At 43.5% G+C, this 20,991-nt stretch overlaps 1 protein-coding gene across 1 annotated transcript; it reads right to left on the bottom strand.

Moving 5' to 3' along the window:
- Nucleotides 1-5,401: 5,401 nt before the first annotated feature.
- Nucleotides 5,402-19,979, bottom strand: LOC306917723 (uncharacterized protein; the record flags this gene model as incomplete). The annotated part of the gene is made up of 5 exons (XM_079530624.1): nucleotides 19,795-19,979; nucleotides 12,656-12,748; nucleotides 12,091-12,228; nucleotides 7,759-8,250; nucleotides 5,402-5,451 (listed from the first exon to the last, which is right to left on the bottom strand). Exons 1-5 carry the CDS (start codon nucleotides 19,901-19,903, stop codon nucleotides 5,402-5,404), a joined length of 882 nt encoding a protein of 293 aa, XP_079386750.1. The 5' UTR covers nucleotides 19,904-19,979.
- Between the last annotated feature and the right edge of the window lie 1,012 nt (nucleotides 19,980-20,991).

Below are 20,991 nucleotides of genomic sequence, written 5' to 3'. Positions count from 1 at the left end.
CACAGTCAGTGCCTACCTACATGCTTGGCCTATTTATACATGTCTATCACGTCTATTTTGGTATTTAAGCTGATTGTTGTATTATTAGTTTCATAAATACACTTTCCTGTGTGATAGGGGTTGTAATATTCATATATAATAATATTCATTATAAATTACATTTCCATATTCTTTTACTTTGCTCATTAGTCATTTCTCATCATGTTTCCCTTATTATTATTATTGTTGGTCAATGAAAGCCTTCAAAATGTACGCGACATTGTCTTCAGCTAGTCTGCTGAATCCCTACTCCTAATAGCTATATCCACCTCGGAGGACAGTGGTCAAGACGGGCAGTGTCGGTAGGCCAATCAGAGGCAGGTGGGGCGTTACCATGCCTATGCTCGGACGCAAACGAGATTCACGCGTTCAAAATGGACCATTTAAAGATGGCGTCCACCACTATGCTGAAACAAATTAAATAAATATTATACTAATATCACTAATAAAGGTACAAACTTGATTGAATTTCACTTTCACATGAATTCCTGTCCAGGATATCTGAAAACAGAGATTACACACAAAAGAACCCAGGAAAAGTGTTTCTAGTGTCCTAAACATCATTCAAATAAGATCAGGTGGTGTCAGGGGTGAAGTGGCCTTTTAATTTTTTTTTTTATTATTTCTTAGTCATATAATTCAACATACAATTATTGTGTGTTTGTGTAATGGGATGATCAATTAATGAGCAATCCAAAAATATATGATGTAGTATTTGTTAAGGGAAATTTCAATGACTGATAGGATCAAATACGTGAGGTGTCTGTTTTTTCGATTACTTTTTTCATTTATTTTTAATAATTATTTTTTAATTGTTTATGGATCCTTGTTCTTCTCATTTCCCCTCCAAAAATATATTAAAAAAAGTAATCAAACTAACACGGTCATTAGAAAGACAACATGGATCCTGCAGTAACCACACTTATCAGGCAGCCTCTCTCAGAAGCAAAATAATCTACATCCTACTGACTGAGAAACAAATCTTCATAACAAAGATTCAACAATGGTTTTGAGGTTCGTTTTCTGCTGGAGGTGCCTGCCCTGGTTTGTGAACATCATGTGCAGTTATGAGTTCGATATAGGGTTGTCCCGATCAGATTACGTGATCAGAAATTGGGCCGATCACGTCATTTTCAAATGATCGGACTGGGAGCAAAGAAAAGATCTGGTGATCTGGACATCCCTAGTTCCATACTCAGTCTCATGTAAGGGACTTCAACCACCCTGCCCTGGACGACACAGACCACTGCAGTTATTGTCCAAGTGTCCTTGAGCAAGACTCCAAACCCCAAATTGCTCCCAGTGGTTGCCACCATTGGTGTGTGAATGTGTGAGGACACTGGCGTTGACTGTTCGCCGGCACGAGATTTGAACCAAGCGGTGATGCCTGTTGCAATGACCTTCAAGGTATCCTGCGTTACTAGTCCCCTATGACTACCATAGGCACCACTGGTACCAGCCAAATCACATTGCTTTTTTTGGAACTTTGAAGTTGTTCTTCTGCTCTTCATATGACCACCGCGCTCTGACTATAGGTGCGCTACCCATTCAAAACATATCAAAATAAATGTAGTGGGTCACACACACCAAGACTGCAGTTCAAAAAGTTTATTCCATATTTGAACAATTAAGGACAAACGTTTCGGCTATCCAGCCTTCATCAGTGTGATGATGGCTGATCTCATATGTTTCAAATAAAATAAACAATGTCCAACTGGACATTAAAAAATAAATAAAATAAAAAGTATGACCAGAGGGTAGGGATTAGGGATATCAAAAGCACAGGCAAAATAACACCCAGAAAATCCAATCCTGCATATTTACAATACATTGTGCAGCCCTACAAAATACTGTCAGATATCTTATCGTTTATGTTGGGCAGAAACCTTGTATCTCTGTATTTCAAATGTTTATGTTTTTTAGTAATGCCCTTCTTCCTCATGCTACTGTGTCACCCAAAAGTCACAAAAATAGCCGGTCTACAAGTTAGTAGATAGGCCTTTTTTGGAAACATTTCACGATTATTGTGGCAAAAATGATTGCGATTAACTATATTATCGCGATAATAAAAATATGCATACAACACCATTTTTGTTGTAACCACTTGAACCCCCAGCATCCCTAATCTGGGGAGGAACATTTGCCAAAAAATAGCAGATCTACAAGCTCCACAATGCGTTGCGTTGCATTGCAACACGTTGTGAAGTTGTAGATCTGCTATGTTTTGACCTAATACTAATAATGTTTTAGTGTAGAGAGAAATACCAAATATACTCTTTACAGGTCTGTTTTATCAAGTATGGAGGGTTAAGTGCATGGCGTTGAAGTTGCAGCTCAACAAAAGTTAATAAGTGTATGACCGAGGACAATTTCACCATAAATGACAATCTCCACGATGGAGATGTTGTACTGTTGTGATATGGATAGTGTTCTATAAAAATATGAATATCGGATCGGGAAAAAAATCGGTATCGGCAGATACTCAAAATCCAATGTTCGGAATCGGATTGGGAGCAAAAAAAAGAAAAAAACAGGATCAGGAGGGACATCTCTAATTGCAACACAGGTTATTTTATTTAAATTTCCTTAACGGTATACAAGGTTTCCACCAAACGGCGACGTCACAACGAGGTAAATAAATGGCACGTGTGTATACTGACTGGCAGAAGTGGGAACGAACGGCTGCGTAATTAAGATGTTGTTCCCTATGGCTTTTTAAGTTAACGGCGAAAAACGCGTTCCCTTCGAGTCTCGCATAGTGTGTGTAATACTGTAGGTAAAGAATTTTCCTCGATAAAAAGACAGTCTTTGGTAAAGGAACGCGTAGGTAGTTCATAATTTTGGCCTGCAGAGAGAGTAAATAAAAGGGACACATGGAAGACCTACCTACTGTAGTGCCGCGACTCTCGCCTCCCACGATCTTCAAATGCCTCCATCATATAGTCTCTAGTCTCTATGTATGTAGCATTCGGAGATTGTGGGATAGTTGTCTGGCTTCGCGAGACGAGTGGGCACCTAAACATTGTGGGCATCTCAATGTGAAATTGGCAATTCCCCCCCGCAATTTTTTTAAGAATTTGGACAATTTGTAAATTATACATGATTTGAACGTGCTTGAACATTTGACTTTGAAGGCCTAATGTGTCTACACTTCTACACAAAACCTGTAACTAAACCAGTCAATTTGGGCACATTTAAGTCTGATATTTAAAGGCTGTGTTGTTATGTGTTCAAATCACGTACTTCAGACCATTTTCCAAAATTATTATTAGTATATTTTGGGAAACATTGGCAATTTAACGACGAGGCGCTCATACTTGTCAGGCCCCCACTCTTCCGTAAAAAATATAAATAAAATAAAAATCCAGTCATCTGCTCATCGAGGGGGAACACAAAACAACACACACTTTCATCGTTTGAACACTAGGGGGAGGCACTGTGCCATGTTAAGTGTAGTAAACATCATAGGCCCACTGCAATGGCAACAGTATACTTTTTTTAAGCCTTGATGACCTGTTTGTCCCTTGTCGCTACCCATCCACTAGAGTGTTTCTCAAAAGTTGGGGTCCGGGGACCCTCAGGGTTCCTTGAGCGCTTTGCAAATGGTCTGTAACTCTGAGAGTGTACAAATACAACCGAATGGATCCTTACTTGTCTGCAACACTGAGAGCGTACAAATAGAACCAAATGGACCATTACAGGTCTGTAACTCTGAGAGTGTACAAATGGAACCAAATGGACCCTTACGGGTCTGTAACTCTGAGAGTGTACAAATGGAACCAAATGGACCCTTACGGGTCTGTAACTCTGAGAGTGTACAAATGGAACCAAATGGATCCTTACGGGTCCATTACAGGTCCATATGCACTCTCTCAGAGTTACAGGGGCCCTTAAAAAAAAACAAGTTTGGGTGTTAGATTGACAACAATATGGTGTCTGCACTGGGTGAGGGGGAGGAGGCGAAGAAGTTCCTTCTTTTGAGTTTGAAAATGAAGGAGAATAAAAATAAATCCAGTGTTGGCACATTAAAGCAAAACTTAACTAACAGAAGACCTCCTTCTCACAGCATGAACGATTGGGTATGTTTGAAGTCCTGGGGCTGAGAGAGAGAGAGAGAGAGAGAGAGAGAGAGAGAGAGAGAGAGAGATTACATTGTGTTTAACTGTATTTGCATTGCAACAATGGTTTGAGTCACTTCTAAAGAACAACAGCAAATTTCGTTAGCAATTCATTGCACTTGGGTAAAGGTTAGTGCCAGTGCCACTGTCGGGTGGAGAAACCTTGTATGTCCAAAACGGTTACGTCTCAGGAAATGGATACAAAAAAAAGAAAAATGTTTTCCAATGAATCCAGTTCCAGAATTCCATGTTCTCTCTGTACCTTTCATTGGCAACCAGCTGGGTCCATTTTCTGCACCCGGTGCCATAATATGCAGTGGTGGAAAGAAGTACTCGCATGAGTAAAAGTATAAATACTGCAATATAGATATACTCTGATACAAGTAGCCGGGACGGGAGCGGGTGATGAGTGACGATTTTATTGGGAAGGTATTATTCTTCCGGTTTGAGGTCATAACAACGGATGACTTATACCAACCGGGTCGCGAGGAAAAGGGTACTCAGCCCCATCACCATCTCGCTGGGCAGCTGCAAGCAGGACGGTGGAACCCAGCGATAGCTGGGATTCCACGTTCAGTCTGTAGAACCTCGCAAATGTGCAAGGCACAGTCCATGAAGCCGCTGCACAAATGTCGTCCATGGACACTCCTCTTAGTGCAGCCCAAGAAGTGGCCACCCCCTTGTGGAGTGGGCCACCACATTCTCAGGGACCGGCTGGCCTAGATCAACATAGGCCGCCGAGATTGTGTCCACAAGCCAATGCGACAGCCGTTGCTTGGACAAGGGAAGCTCCAACCTCTTGCCCCCATAGCAGACAAACAGCTGCGTGCCTGTGCCTCGTTTGGCCTGTGTGCGATCCATGTAAGCACAAAGTGCTCGGATTGGACACAATGTAGAAAGGCCCTCCAGTTTCCTGGGGGCCCAGAGCAGAACGCAATGCCGTAATCTCCAGCACTCGGTTCACCGTCTGCGGAGTAATCACTTTGGGCAGAAACGCCGGGTTAGGCCACAGCGACACCCCTGTGCTATCAGGTTTCCACCTCATGCAGTCTTGGCTGACTGACAAGGCCTGCAGCCCTCTCGGTATAGGGCAAGTTGATGGCAGCATCACAGGGGTCCTCAATGTCCCGCCGCACATGGGCTCTGCCCAAACAAACGGGACATTCTCGGTGGCCATCACAGGGGTCCATGGCTGCCTGACAACAGCAGCAGACGTAGGGAGCCATAGTAGCTCAATTACCGCCCTACTCACAGTACGCGAATGCACCCGAGGGATATGCAGGAACCCCACCAGCTGCGAACAGCGCAGTATCAGGGGCCGCAATATACAAGGAAAACAACCCTACTCACCGTACGCACACGTACTTGAGGGAACAGAACGCAAAACCCAACCCGCTGCGAACAGTGTGGTAACAGGGGTAATAATATGCGAAACTCAAAACATCCACTCACTATACATAAACGTATGAGAGGGGATTAGCATAACATAAAAGAAACCCTGCCAGCTGCGGACAGCGTAGCACCAGGGGTAGCAAATAGGAGTATGCAAAATTTTATAGCAATATTAACCAAAACCGTCTACTCACTATACGCGAACGTATGAGAGGGAATAATTAGCATGACAAAAAAACAACCCTGCCAGCTGCGGACAGCGTAGCACCAGGGGTAGCAAATAGCAGTATGCAAAAATGTATAACAATATTAGCCGAAAACGTCTACTCACCATACGCGCACGTATGAGAGGGAATAGCAGAATAGCAAGTAACAAAAACCAATCCCACCTGCTGCGCACAGCGGTCTGAGGGAATTCACGTGACTGAAGCAAACAGCTTCTTCCCACCTACTCACAATACACTCCGTATGGAGGGAGGACAAGTTAAAGAAAATATCACTTCAATTTTCTAGTAGTCACAGACTCTACTAGAAAATATACTAGTGTGGATAACTACATCGCATGCGAACCCACGCGGAATTGAAAGGAACACCCGACCTGAGGACAATTTAAAAAAAGGCTTCTAAATTCTAACAGTTTTCTGAAAAACCCATGTTTCTATGTCAGTGGTTCTCAACCTTTCCATATCAAGGACACCTGGAATTATCTGTATTTGGCCACAGACACCAATCTGAAAATATGTTGTTCCAGGGACCTCCCAGAAGCAAAGATTTGAGTTAAAAACGAATATATATTCATAGATTTGCACCCACATTTTCACGATTAAAAAGAAATAGCAGATATACAAGCTCGTAGTGCGGCACTCGATGCTGCGCTATGAGCTTGTAGATCTTCTATTTTTCTATAGCTAAAGCATAATGCTTAAAACACCAAAAGGGGTTCCCGTTCAGAATGGGCTTGGCCAATACGATGGCAAATGTTCGATGCCAATAGGTAGCTAGTAGCCAAAAACCTCTGTTTCCGTTTCATGGAGGAATAACTTCAGGAGGCGCCTCCTAGCGGACAGGGGTTTTCCGAAATCCCTCAAATCACTGAATATAGCTTTAAATGACGATGATAGTTAAATAGAATCGTAACTGTGATGCATATGTGGCTTTGTTATGGTCCAAAGGTACATTCTAAGATGTAGCTGACACCCCTGATCTACACAAACCCAGCAGCTTGTGAGCACTTTACTGCACCATCATTTACTGCATATCAATGAACATAATTATTGCATGAATGTTAATGCATATGACTTGTTAAATACTGACAAATGTGGACACACACTGATGCTCATGTTGTACTACCAGTAACCTATGAGCTGGAGGGAATAATGCAAGATAAAGATAAAAATGTTGAATAGAAAATAACATCCATACAAAAGATACAAATTAAACTCCATCACAAGAAACTATTAATGGGTATTTTATTCTGTCATGTTGATATTGTCAGAATACACATGTAATTCCTCTGCTTTTGCATCATTGTCATCCTAGGATTAGGATGATCCTAGGATGATCATTATGTCTTAAACTAAAGGCTTTTAGCCTGTATGAGTCTTCATGTGTCTTTTTAGATGACTTGCCCGAGTAAAGCCTGTACCACAAACTGTACAAGAGAATGGCCTTTCACCTGTATGAATCCTCATGTGTGTTTTTAGACTACTTGCCTGAGTAAAGCCTGTACCACAAACTGTACAAGAGAATGGCTTTTTGCCTGTATGAATTCTCATGTGTCTTTTTAGACTACCCGCCTGAGTAAAGCCTGTACCACAAACTGTACAAGAGAATGGCCTTTCGCCTGTATGAATCCTCATGTGTGTTTTTAGATTACTTGTGTCAACACAGCCTGTACCACAAACTGTACAAGAGAATGGCTTTTCGCCTGTATGAATCATCATGTGTGTTTTTAGGTTACCCGCCTGAGCAAAGCCTGTACCACATACTGTACAAGAGAATGGCCTTTCGCCTGTATGAGTCATCATGTGTGATTTTAGATGACCCACCCGAGTAAAGCCTGTACCACATACTGTACAAGAAATTGGCCTTTCGCCTGTATGAATCTTCATGTGTGTTTTTAGATGACCCACCTGAGTAAAGCCTGTATGAATCTTCATGTGTGATTTTAAAGTCCACTTTAGATTAAACATTTTGCCACATTCTGTACAATTACAACTTTTCTTCCCTGTGTGACTCCTCATGGAGTCAGTTTGTTTCGATGATTTCAGGTCCTTGGACAGCTTGCGCTGTCCTCCCACATTTTGTGTGTTTTGTGATTTCAGTGTGTTTAAAGCCGAGTGATCTCCCCTAGTCTCCCCCCACTCATCACTGTCTTCAGTAGCACATTCAGAACAGTGTGAAGAGAGGAGCTGGTTGTCAATGGTTGATTGTGATGTTCCACAGTCCTCTACATCAGCTTGTGTTTGCATGTGTACAGTTGAGGTGCCGGCCACAGGCTCCGTCTCTCTGTTTTCATCATCTTCTGCACTTTTCACTGCTAGTAATGTCAACACTGAACCACCAGCCTCTTCTGGTCTTTGAAGTAAGTCCTCTTGTTCCTCTTTCATCTCTGGAGCTTGTGGTTCCTCCTGGACCAGACTGGAGCTCCTCTCCTCTTCAGGTGGAACCTCCTCTTTACACACAAGGACGTGCAGAAAGTCTAGAAAAACAAAATAAAATGGTGTTATGCTATAGTAGGGTAGATAAAGTGCAAATTACAGGAGAATCGTTCACTTGCGGATACAAGCACCAACATTGGCACACATACTCCTTAGGGATTGCTCTTTTCATAAAACCATCTGGCCAAATCAAATTCCAAGATGGCGGCCATTTTTCAAGATGGCCACCATTGAATATACAGTAATATTGCATTTCGCAATAAAATCCCATAAACTTGTCCTATTTGAATGATCTTGGTGTCAAATCATAATTGTTTCACTATAATCCAAATTTGTACCCATAATCATAAACGTACTCACTGGCTTCCTTGTACCATATATCAATCCCGGAATCCTAATATTCTGCTAAATTAGAGTTATGTCTGACTTGGGTAAAATGGATGGTAGTGTATATCTTAGTATTGTTAGAGGTTTGTAATAATAATAATAATAACTTGGATTTATATAGCGCCTTTCAAGAAACCCAAGGACACTTTACAAAACAAAAAACAAAACAAACAAACTAGTTGCATACACACATACTATGTGTGTGTGTGTGTGTGTGTGTGTGGGAGGGGGGGGGGGGTAATGTAGTAGCTCAACAGAGCGGATGTCAATGTACAGCCAGGGTACACTGGTGGCACCGCTGCTGTGAAACTCAGCAGGGGGTTCAGTATCAGCTGAGTGATTAGTTTGGTGTAACTAAATAATGACGTCAGTGTCCCAAATGTTGTCTAATAAGCCAGTTAACTAGAGTAGATTACATGTAGTTTACTATGTACGTACTAGGAGCAAAGGCCCTGCAAAATATTCAAAAGGGACAACCAGATTAGCTTGTAGAGTGGCTATTTTCGGTGCGGGACCCCGTGATATGACAAAGGATACATTTGGCTTTACACTTCAGGCTTATTTTGTGTTATGGCAGCGTTGCTCGCTGAAAGTATCTGACCTACAAGCAAGCTCACAGTGCATTGTGATGAGACACGCTGTGGACTTTATCTTTCAGCAGAGTGACAAAGTCGTCAGAACTTCTTCAGTACCGTCATGATGAGGTAAGGCAACAAAGGTGTAAGAACGAGACGCCATATTATCGATTGTAGCATATTTGTCATTTACACTAACCTAACCTTAAAGGGATAGTTCAGATTTTTTGAACTTAAGTTGTATGAAATACTTGCCATTAATATAGTGGTTGCAACTGTATTAATTGATTGCCCGAGTCCCGTGGTGGGAGTTCTGCTCTGGTTTTGGTCAATATTAAGTAGTTCCGGTCATTTTGCGGGGGGCACTGGGGCCACGCAGTAAAAGTAAATTAATCCACAAAACGAACGTAATTTGTATTGTTGACCTATTTCTAAAATATTAGCGCGACTTTCGTTCAACTTTGACCCCTCTATCACATGGAACTATTTTTTGGGCGTAGTGATATGGACACAAAAAACATAGTTCTGTGTGATAGAGGTGTAAAAAAAGAACGAAAGTTGCACTAATATTTTAGAAATAGGTCAACAATACAAATGACGTTAGTTTTGTGGATTAATTTACTTTTACTGCGTGGCCCCCAGTGCCCCCCACAAAATGACCGGAACTACTTGATATTTCACCAAAACCAGAGCAGAACTCCCACCATGGGACTCGGGCAATCAATTAATACAGTTGCAACCACTATATTAATGGCAAGTATTTCATACAACTTAAGTTCAAAAAATCTGAACTATCCCTTTAAAGCTGCTATAAGCAATATTTCTCAATTTTAATGACATTATTCTTTTTGGTATTCAGACAGCCAGCAATGAGTAAAACACTTCCAAAAATATTTGTCTCTGTGACACATCTAGGGGCCACAATCGGCATTCAAAGATTTTTCTAGAAGCTTTGTCATTGGTCGAAATGACTAACCAAACAGGACAGGCAAATCGACCAATGACAAAGCTTCTAGTACAATATTTGAATGCAGATTGCGGCCCCTATATGTGTCAGAGACAATTTTGGGGGGAGAGTTTCACCCACTGCTGGCTGTCTGAATACCAAACAAATAAATAAAAAAGGTCATTAAAATGTTGACATATTGCAGCTTTAAAGCGCAAATAGCATTTTAAAACTGCTATTTAATATCATATTGTCTATGTCCCTCAAAGTTATTTCTAATGGTTTGAGCCTCAATCACCACTCTGATATAACCAGTCCTTGTCATTTCTTTCTGGACTTTGAAAGCAGTTTTAGCTGCAGTACCACAATGTCCTGAGGTGGTGGGGTGCTGATATGCAGATTATTTAATATTTGAGTCATTATAATACTGATGCTAGATAAAACCAGGCTTGTTTCCATTCCATGCCAACTTGGAAAATCAACAATGGTGGACATTGTAAACAAAGTGGAAATGCAAATTTGGAACTAAAGACTGAAGAAGAGGAGGAATTATACAAAGTAGGGTGACATTGATCAAGATGAGGACAAAATCAGTTTAGCTGTTCCCGAGAGCAATTTCCATTAAAGCACCTATATGATATGAAAGCCTGATTGTTCAAAATTGGTTATTTGTGGGGATAGAAAACACATATGGGAGCCCCAAAAACACAAAATAAATTGAAAAAGTTGAATTTTATGTTATAGGTCCTTTGAGTAGCCTACCACACCGGGGGTGAGCATGTTTTTAGGGGCTTGCGTTCTTGTATTCTTGCGTTCTTGTTATCGGACGCTACAAACCCTCCCAAATGCTCAGATCAGCCAATGCAGGGAAGCTGGAAGTACATTCACTAATAACACCGGGACAACGCTCCACGTGTCCCAAAGTCTTCTCACTTCTGGCTCCAAAACTATGGAATGGGCCTGGGCCGGCTTAGCAGTCCAGGCACCTTGACTGGTAATCCAGCATGACAGTGTGTCACGGGTTTGAGTTCCGACAAACTTTACTGTGTGTCTTCCCCCTTCAAGCTCCATCTTAGTCCGTAGCACTTGCCTTAGCACTTGCCCTAACCTCGACGACCTTACAGGCCTATGCAAAGGCTCAAATTACCGAACTTGCATAGCATTTTATGTAGACATTGCAGTGTTTACACAGTTATATTATATAGATATTCCACTGTTAGGTGCTTAGCTTACGATTCTTGATCAAAACAAATATGTAGATGTATCACATTATTTGTTCTTGCTTACTGTAAATCACTCTGGATTAAGAGTGTCTGCTAAATGCCTAAATTGTATTCAACTTTACTACAGGTTTAAACCACAGTAAATAAAACACTAGATACCTATCTTGTACAACTTTACTACAGGTTGCAACCTTGCATCAAACAGTCCATGTCTCTGGTCCATCTCTGGCTGTTCCTCTGACAATGTTGAATGTATTTTGGAGGCCATCTCTCTAGATACTGTAGACCTCTCCCTGTGGTGCTCTGTGGAAATCACCAGTAGAAAGGGGAGGCATACTATGGTCCGACGGAGCATTGGTTCGACATGCGTCCGCACCTCGGACTAGCGCCTGCTCCCGTGCTTGCGGTTATGGTTAGGTTAGGGGTTAGGGGTATCGGATCAATGAATCGTCGGACCAAACACATGTAACCAGTAGAAAGACCTTTCATTATACCACGTAATCAAATCAAACTTTACCATGCCATGTTCAGTTGAAAGGAGCAGTCACTAGTTGTTTTAAGTGCTAAAATAATTGTCCCCATCAGGTGAAAATAAATTTTATATTCAATATAAAATCATTGGAAAAGGGAATTAAGTCAAAAAGTAACACAAATAAAACATGGCATAAACTTTGACATAGTAGTTTGAATGCTGTATTTTTTTATGCAGTATTTTTTTAATTTGAAAAATGTCAACAGTCATTGACCCACCAGCCTCTTCTGGTCTTCGAAGTAGTTCCTCTTGTTCCTCTTTAATCTGTGGCGGTTGTGGTTCCTCCTGGACCAGACTGGAGCTGCTCTCCTCTTCAGGTGGAACCTCCTCTTTACACACAGTAACATGCAGAAAGTCTAGGAAAAATACAAAGAGACTATATAAAGTAGTGGTTGTGGTAGTGGTTGGAAAATGTATCAACAGATGACTCTTTGGCCACATTTTCCAAAATTGAACTTTGATGAAGCGCTGACTGCAGTCTGTACTGTATGGCTGTTTGTTTACATTGTAGCGTTCTCTTAGAAGATGTGAGACTAGCTGAATGTTAGGTCAGTGAGTCTTCTAATACTGAAATAGAATTAACTGCAAAGCTTCAGTGAACCCATTAATACTTTCACTGCCAAACCATCGTCCCATTCACAATCCATTTTGGTCAATGCATCAATGTAGTCACATTGTTAATGCTAAAATCGATGACCGAGTCATATCGGTTCATCTTTACACTCTCAGTACAGACCCACTTTCACCAATAAAACAAATAAAGATGGAGTGATTTAAACTTACTATGATCCAGGTGGTCTTCAGGTTCCTGTTTAATAGAAACAGTCGTGGCTGGAGAACTGATCTTCACTTGCAGACTGGACTCCACACACTGGTCTGGAATGAAGAAATATAATAAACACTTTAATAAAGACTTTGATGTGACATTAATAACAACTTTAATGATAAGGCTGTTCATGTTGTTAGTGACAAACTAGGTGTAGGGTGTTCAGGTGGGGTGGTCGTCGCCACAGAGTGTCGGTAAGAACATACAGGGAACAGTCTTTGGCCTTTAGCCCGATTTATTGAGCCCGATTCATCTCTTTTCAGTGCCCCGCCCTCTCTTGACTAGGAATGGGCCAAAACAGTCTACTCCGGTGGAGTAGAAGGCTGGCTTCAGGAGTCTGAGACGCGCTGGAGGGAGATCAGCCATCTTGGGTACCTTTGGTTTGGCTCTCCACTTCTGGCACTCTGAGCAGAGACGTTGATGTTTACGCACTGCTTCCCGGCCCCTCAGGATCCAGAAGCGTCGTCGGACCTCAGCAAAGACCCTCTCTGGCCCGGGGTGGCACAGCTTGACATCATACTGCTTTATTAGTAGTGGCGTAACTGGATGCTTTGGGTCAAGGACTATAGGGTGCTGTACTTCATTGCTGAGGCCTTCTGCACGACGTAGTCGACCCCCAACACGGATAAGTCCTGTGCTGGGGTCGTACTCTGGGGACAGCATAATTAGGCGACTGCTTGGTGAGATTGACTTGCCTGCCTTGAGAGCCTGGTATTCTTCCCCAAAGCTGTCCATCTGTGCTTGTTGCAGTATGTTGGTTTCTGCTGTCTGGTAGTCTAAGGCAGTGGGATTGGCAGTTTGGTCAGTCGTCCCGTCTCCGGATCTGCAGGTGGCTTCCACCAAGGACTCAAAGGTTGAGTGCTGAGTGATGTCGACCATGACAGGAACGACTTTGGTCAGTCCGCAGAACTTAGGCTTTCGGAGCTCGGCTGGGTCTTCCGATGTGCCCGCGATAGGTGGCACGGGCCATGCTTCTGGGCCTAGGTACAGAAACTGTGGGCCCTGACTCCATCTGTTAGGCTGTGATAACTCCACGAGGCTCTTGCCACGTGTCACATCATCGGCAGGATTATTGGCAGTATCTACGTACCTCCAGATTTGTCCATCCGCAAGTTCCTGGATCTCTGCGACCCGTGTCCCCACGAATACCTTGTATTTACATGACTCTGACTGCAGCCAGGCAAGTACGGTGGTGGAGTCTGTCCACAGGGTGGTGTTAGTGATTCTCAGTGTGAGCTCTTTGTGGAGTAATTGGCTGAGCTGAGCTCCCGTAAGAGCGGCACTTAGCTCCAATCTTGGCATGGAGAGCTGACGTTTCGGGGCCACACGAGATCTTGCCATTACGAAGGCCACCTGTATCTTTCCTTGCCCGTTGTCTGTTCGGAGATAAGCCACTGACCCATAAGCCGCCTCTGATGCGTCGCAGAAGATATGCAGTTCCCTGCTCTCCTCAGGGTGATGCATGTCAGGGGTCACGTAACACCGAGGTAGACTGATCTGTGGAAGGTGCTGCAACTCATCTTCCCAGGCCTTCCATCTCTGCAGGAGGTCTGATGGTAAGAGAGGGTCATCCCACTCTCTCTCTTTTGCCCAGAGGTGTTGGACTAAGACCTTTGCTTGGGTGGTGAAGGGGAGTATATAACCAAGGGGGTCATACTGGCTTGCAAGCGTGCGGTAAATGTTACGCATGGTTACTTCGCTGTAAGGCACTGGGCGGTGTCTGTAATGTAGCGTGTCGGAGGAGTAATGCCAGGTCAGTCCAAGGGCGTTTTCTTGAGGTTCTGCTTGTGACTCTGAGATCTCCAGCTCTGTACTCTCTGATCTCGCCTCTTTGGGGAGGTGGCTTACTACTGAGGTCGCATTGCTTGCCCACTGTCTTATTTCAAATCCACCCAGGGCCAGTATCTCTCTCAACGTGTCCACCAAGTGTTGGGCTTTGTCCTCGGAAGTTGTGCTCAGCAGACAGTTGTTGACATAAAAACACCTTTCAACTGCATGTCGAATGTCATCTCCTGGGTTGCTGTGGTCAAGGACATGTCTCTGAAGGGCAAACGTAGCACAGCAGGGACTACATGCTGTACCGAAAGGGAGGACTTGCCACTCGTAGACCTCTGGTGGGTTCTCTGGCTTCAGGTCTCGCCATAAGAACCTCAAGAGCGGCTTGTCCTTGGGCAGAAGGTGAACCTGGTGAAACATACCTTTTATGTCTCCGCTGATTGCCACACTGTTTTCTCTGAACCGGAGGAGAACTCCTAGGAGTGAGGAGCCTAAGGTGGGTCCTGGAAGCAGGAGTTGGTTGAGATCATTGCCCCTGTAGGTAAAGGAACAGTTGAAAACAACTCTGTTTTTGCCGTTGTGGGACACCATGTGGTGGGGGATGTACCACGACTCTTGAGACTGCTTGACTTCGTCCGGGGAGAGCTTGATTATGTAGCCTGCCTTCTCCAATTTCTGGATCTCCTCATTGTAGGTGGCTGCTAGCTGTGTGTCTTTGGCCAGTCGGCGCTCTGTGCTGCGAAGACAGGCCATCACGGCCTCCTTGGGGGCCTGTAGCTTCGGCATTTCCTTAGTGCGCAGGAGCGGTGTGGCATATCTCTGTGTCCCCTCAACATCCACTCTAATTGTTTTTTCCTCTAACATGTTGACTGCTTCGTGATCTTGTCGTGATCTGGTTACGTCCTTTTCACGACGGAAGGGCAGGGTGTCCAGCTGCCAGAGCTTTTCCACGTGGCGATACAGATCTGTATTGGTGGAACTAACCGAGGTGAATAGGCATTGGGAGGCTGGAAGCTGATCTTGAAGGTGTTTGGATGGGCCTTGTAGGGTCCAGCCAAGTTGTGTTTTTACTGCTGCAGGGCCTCCGGGTGGGCCCAGACGAACAGGCTCAACCGGGACTATGAGGTCTAGGTGGTCTGACCTGATGAGTAGCATGGGGCATGCCTTGTGTAGAGGGGGTAGTGGTAGTCCTTGGAGGTGGACATGTTTCTCTTGGAGTTGAGGCACGGGGTAGGTATATTCTGCCAAACCCAGCTGGTCGGCAGTGAAGGCACCTTGGATATGGAATCTTTGATGTGGCTGACTCACTGAGGATATAGCAAAAGACACTGAGGTGCCGTGCAGTGTCTTAATCTCTTGATGTACAGTCCGTAGTTTAAGGTCCTCTGGCTTTCCAGGCAGTCCTAGGTGCTGGGCAGCAGGAGTGAGCAAGATGGTTCGCTCTGAACCGTCATCTAGGATTGCATGGGTCTTGAAAGTCCTCTCCTTGTAGTGAAGGATGACTTGGACGATTTTCAGGAACACTCTGCCACCGCAGCGAGGTTGATCTAGGTACAGTGTCTCTGAGTTAGCGTTGTATACTGCGGTGTCTTCCTGATGTCTCTCGTCGGTGTTGTCCTGTTGTCTTTCACTGCTTCTCTCATTGCTCCATTGGTTGATATCGTGTAGTGGTGAAAGGTGCTTCCCATTACAGATAGGGCATGGTTTCTTTAGGTTACAGTCCTTTGCCAAATGTTCTCTGGCGCACCTCCAACAACGTTGGTTTGCTTTGATCCAGCTGACAATCTGGTCTTTGTTGAGGGATGTAAAGTCTGTGCACTGGCTGAGGTAATGAGTTGTGCTATTGCAGTATGGGCACAACACCTTTCCTTTGCTCCGTCCCTTCGGTAAGTCAGATGGTGATGTTGGGGTGGTCTGCACCGCTCCGTGCATAATGGTAGTCGCTTTGCTCTGGAAGCGACTTGCTGATTTCTGATCATGTCTCTGGTCTCTCTTATCGAGGGGGTCTGTAGGGTCGAACTCCATGCATTCGGATTCGGCCTGTAGCCAGTCTGCAAACTCTATGAGTGATGTTCTCCCTGAGGTAGGATCCTTCTGGTTGTGTTGTCTTCTGAATTGTTGCTGTTGGTCTCGGGGTAGCCTGTTCAGTAGACGCTTCACGTTTGAGCCACTGTACAGTTCTTCTTTACCATCAGCCCCGAGGGCTTTCAACATGCCTACAAGGGCCTGTACTCGGAGGGAGAATTCATCAAAGGCACGTTCGTCTCCTGCACGGATTGGAGGGAGGTTCTCCAGTACCTCAATTTCCTTCAGGACGAATTGGTAGGGTCGCCCGTACCTTCTGTCCAGTGCCTGTAGAGCTTTGGTGTAGGGTTGGGATGACTCAGCATGAGCGAGGACGAGTCTGTGGGCATTTGGGACTTTCACATGCTTCAGGAGGAGGGAATACTTGTACTGCTCGGACTGATTTTCATGGAGGAGATTATTCAGTGACATTCTGAGCTCCACATACTGTGCCCGGTCTTCCTTTGTGAAGTCAGGAAATGTTGGGCCTTCCACGTTGTGGTAAGCATGGAAGGGGATGAAACCTGGAGCATCAGGGCAAAGTGTGGACACTAGAAGGGGGTTGGACTTGGGGCATGAAGCAGGGTCAGATGTTGGTAGTTGAGGAAGGTGTATCTGGGATTGTGTCGTCTGGGGATGGGCTTGCATATCTCCGTGTGCGGTAGATGTGTGACAAGATGCTTGGGAATGCGGACGTTGGTCGATGCTCTCTGGAATTGGTTGTAGCTGCCTGAAGCTGGTGGACATTTTGGTATTGTAGTTCGGGTATTCATGCAGGGACGATGCTCGGCTCAGTGGTGGAGGTGAAGAATGGGCTGGGAGGTTTTGGATGTTTAACTGAGAAAAGGGGAGCTCAGCCATGACTGTAAAGGGGGTGTTCTCTGTTGGTCTCTCACTACCTCTGGGGTGGAACGCATGATGGCGTACATCAGGGCTCGGCTGTACCCTCCCCACTGATTTCAGAGAAGGGGTCCGAGGTGACGAGTGCTGGGATGACGCTCTGGAGGAGGCTCTGGAGGCCGGGGCTGAGGACCTTAACAGGACTTGCTCGAGGAGCTCTGTTTGGCGCATTGCTGTCTCGCTCTGCAGTCTAGCTGTTTCAACAATCTGCTGCATGAGGCTACTGGTAGGACTTGGCTGACCATGGTCGTGTGTTGATGATGCATAGCTGCTTGATGGACTTACGTCGCGTCTGGGTGAAGGTAGGGGTGACTTGGTTCCATAGTTGACAACAAAGTCTTTGAAGTGGGCAGGCCTTTGGGTTGTCCTGCGACTGGGGGACTTCATGGGGGGACCCGGGCTACCGAGACATGCTGCACCGGTGGTGGGACTGTTCTCTGTCGTTTCCATGGTAACGACCCGTATCCGGCTCGAAGGACCATTTGTTAGTGACAAACTAGGTGTAGGGTGTTCAGGTGGGGTGGTCGTCGCAGTGTCGGTAAGAACATACAGGGAACAGTCTTTGGCCTTTAGCCCGATTTATTGAAGATTTGGGTGGGGGTAGGAATGTGGTCTATATAAGGGGATAAGCACAGATATAGCACAAATGACATCAGTGCTTTACACGAATCAATACCTTAATAAACAAATTAAATAACACATACTGAGTACTATATTTAACTGTAGCTAACATACAGGACTACTAGGAAATAAATGCACATTAAACAAATAGCATTTCTAAGAGGCACTTTTTGTTTATCTAACAATGGGAGCTACCAAGCCTGCCATATTGCATAACACAATATAAAGCTAATGATTCACTAATGAAATATACCACATTAGGATATGCTATCACAAATAAACATTTCGGAAATCAACAGGGCTACACATCTCTGCTTGTATACAGGCTAATATATTAGCTGTTGCAAATGTTACAGCAAAGGAGGATTCACCTAGGGTTAATAACATATGCATTTTAGTGCATCACTGTAGTCATCACCAAGTCTCAACAAGACAAAATCAACACTTACTTTAGTTCAATAACGCACACAAGTAACCCACTCAAATATAAACTGGAACTGAACTAGATAATAAACACTTTCTTGTAAGGTCGACAGTTCTGTATATTACTGCATGAGAACGTTTGTTTATGTCAGTCTCTTCCTGTATAAAGTAGGATTTGGCGATATCGCGGGATTTGGGCGATTTCACTAGGTACTATTAGGATGCTGACAAGAGTTCATAGGCTCTATTTTACACATGTGTCATGAATAAGGACTAGACTATATAGAGACTAAAGGACTATAATATATGTATCATATTAAACTTTATAAACAGCATAACACAACAAGTAAAAAAATGAAAGAACAAACTGAAAGAACATCTAGCAAGCAGTATCTTTCATTGCACATTTGAAACAGCCAATCAGTTTGATAACTGATTAATGATCCTGAAATAGATAACACAAGTATACTATTGTTGCTATCAGGTGGAAACCTCTTATTATGTCCAAAACTGTTATCTTTCACACTTATAATAAGTAGAAAAAATCAGCGGTCCGACACGTTAAAATTACCACCGCTGAAGTGCCCTTGAACAAGGCATTGAACCACTACGATGAAATGTTCTATGAGCAGGGCCTGGCTGGAAACAAGTTCTTGAGCTTAGCCCAGATACCCTGGGTAAATATAGTAATCATTTCATTTCATTTCCAAGACTTTTCAAGCGTCCCACAAATTGAGACCACATTGTGACTGACAAGCATCAATGTTCAAAATGCCCCAGTTAGTCCCCTAATAATAATAGTTGGCTCTCTGTTGTAAAGCTCTTTTTTCCTGATGTATTTTTAAGCCTTGAGATAACATGAGAAATATCCCCTAGGCTACAGTAACAGTACCAAGTCGGCCATACCACTTATGACCACATTTAGAACAAAATGTGAGGCGCCAGCGGGGTTTAATAACAAAAATGATAGGCAATATTAGGCACACCAGGCACACACACACACGTATTATTCTAAATTGTAAAATTCTAAATTGTTAACTTTATAACACAATATTTAACAATAAAAAACAACTTGAAGCTACTGGGAAATGTAGTTCAGTTAGCTTAATGCTACCTGTAGCTAAGCTGGTGTTGTTCAGAGTTTACTAAACTGCAACCTGTGTAGTTTGGTGTCGTTTGTTTATTACAGATTCCCATTAGTCCTCACTACAGTGAAGACTACTCTTCCTGGGGTCCAAACACTCATATAATCAAATTAAAACATAATACAATGGAATTCTGCCATTACATGTGTGTAACACACATAGGCTACCTGCAGTGTGTAGATCGATGTCCATATCAACATCAATGTCCAGCACTTTGTTTTGTTTCTCCAGCAGAGTTTCTAGTGTCTCCAGCTCTCTCTCGAAGAGGTTGCACATAACCTTAGCGGCCAAACTGAGGCACTCCAACACAAACACTCTGACATCAAGCTTCACACAACAAACATCTGCACCACCACTCCAAAACATAGTGTGTGTTTGTCCAAAACACACACTATGTCCTCTCACACCCACGTCATGTGTTCATGTATCTTCAGCCGTACAGACTCCATTTGACACGTTTTGACCTCCATTATGGCTATGTTGTTTTTAGCAGCACTCTGTTTATTTCACACCAAGATGAAAACAACCAGAGCTAAAGGCTGCTACACGCACAACCCTGCTTCCGGGTCAAAGTGTTTCACGCATGCGCAATAAACGAGCCACGCAGTGTTGCCTTAATGTCTTTCGCTCCCTGGTGGTGGAGGTCTGTCACTAAATGATAATGATCTATATGTAACAGGGGTTGCGTTTTGCAACTGCCTTCAAATCCCACTATAGATTTTCCATGGGGTTCAAGTCAGTAGACTGTGATGACCACTGTGGAATAGTGGAGAAATAGACAATCTACAACCTCACAGCGAGTTGTGATGTGACACACTTTGAGCTTGTAGATCAGCTATTTTCACATGTTTGAAAACAAATATATAGGCTATATATATTTGACAATGAGCAATGCATTGATATTAAAATGAAAAAGTACTTTGTAATTTTGAATTTTGAATTCTTGAGTATGCATACTTTATCCACCACTGATGACTGTGAACCAAATCAGGTAATCTAGTCAGGTTCCCAAATGCCAAAAAGGTGATGCCTGATGGGATTCTTGAGGAAAGCTACTTAATGTGTTGTTTCTATATGATTAATTTTGATCTGCTGAATCCATTTCCGCTTTATGCCGAGTGATACGACACACCGTTTAGTCATAAATTGCGCAAGTAGCATAATTAATCACTATAAAAACTGGAAATGGCTATAATTTTGATAAATAATTGTACATAATGTGTTTCTATATGATTTTTATGTGCTGAATCCATTTCTGCCATATGCCGAGTGATACGAGTCACCGTTTCGTCAGCAATTGAGTAATTAGCATACATTTGTATGTGCTGAATCCAATTCTGACATATGCCAAGTGATACGAGTCA

Source organism: Electrona antarctica (assembly GCF_951216825.1).
Source record: "Electrona antarctica genome assembly, contig: SUPER_24_unloc_2, whole genome shotgun sequence".
NCBI lineage: Eukaryota > Metazoa > Chordata > Actinopteri > Myctophiformes > Myctophidae > Electrona > Electrona antarctica.
The sequence above is the reverse complement of the archived record's forward strand: the minus strand, read 5'-3'. Positions and strand labels throughout refer to the sequence as shown.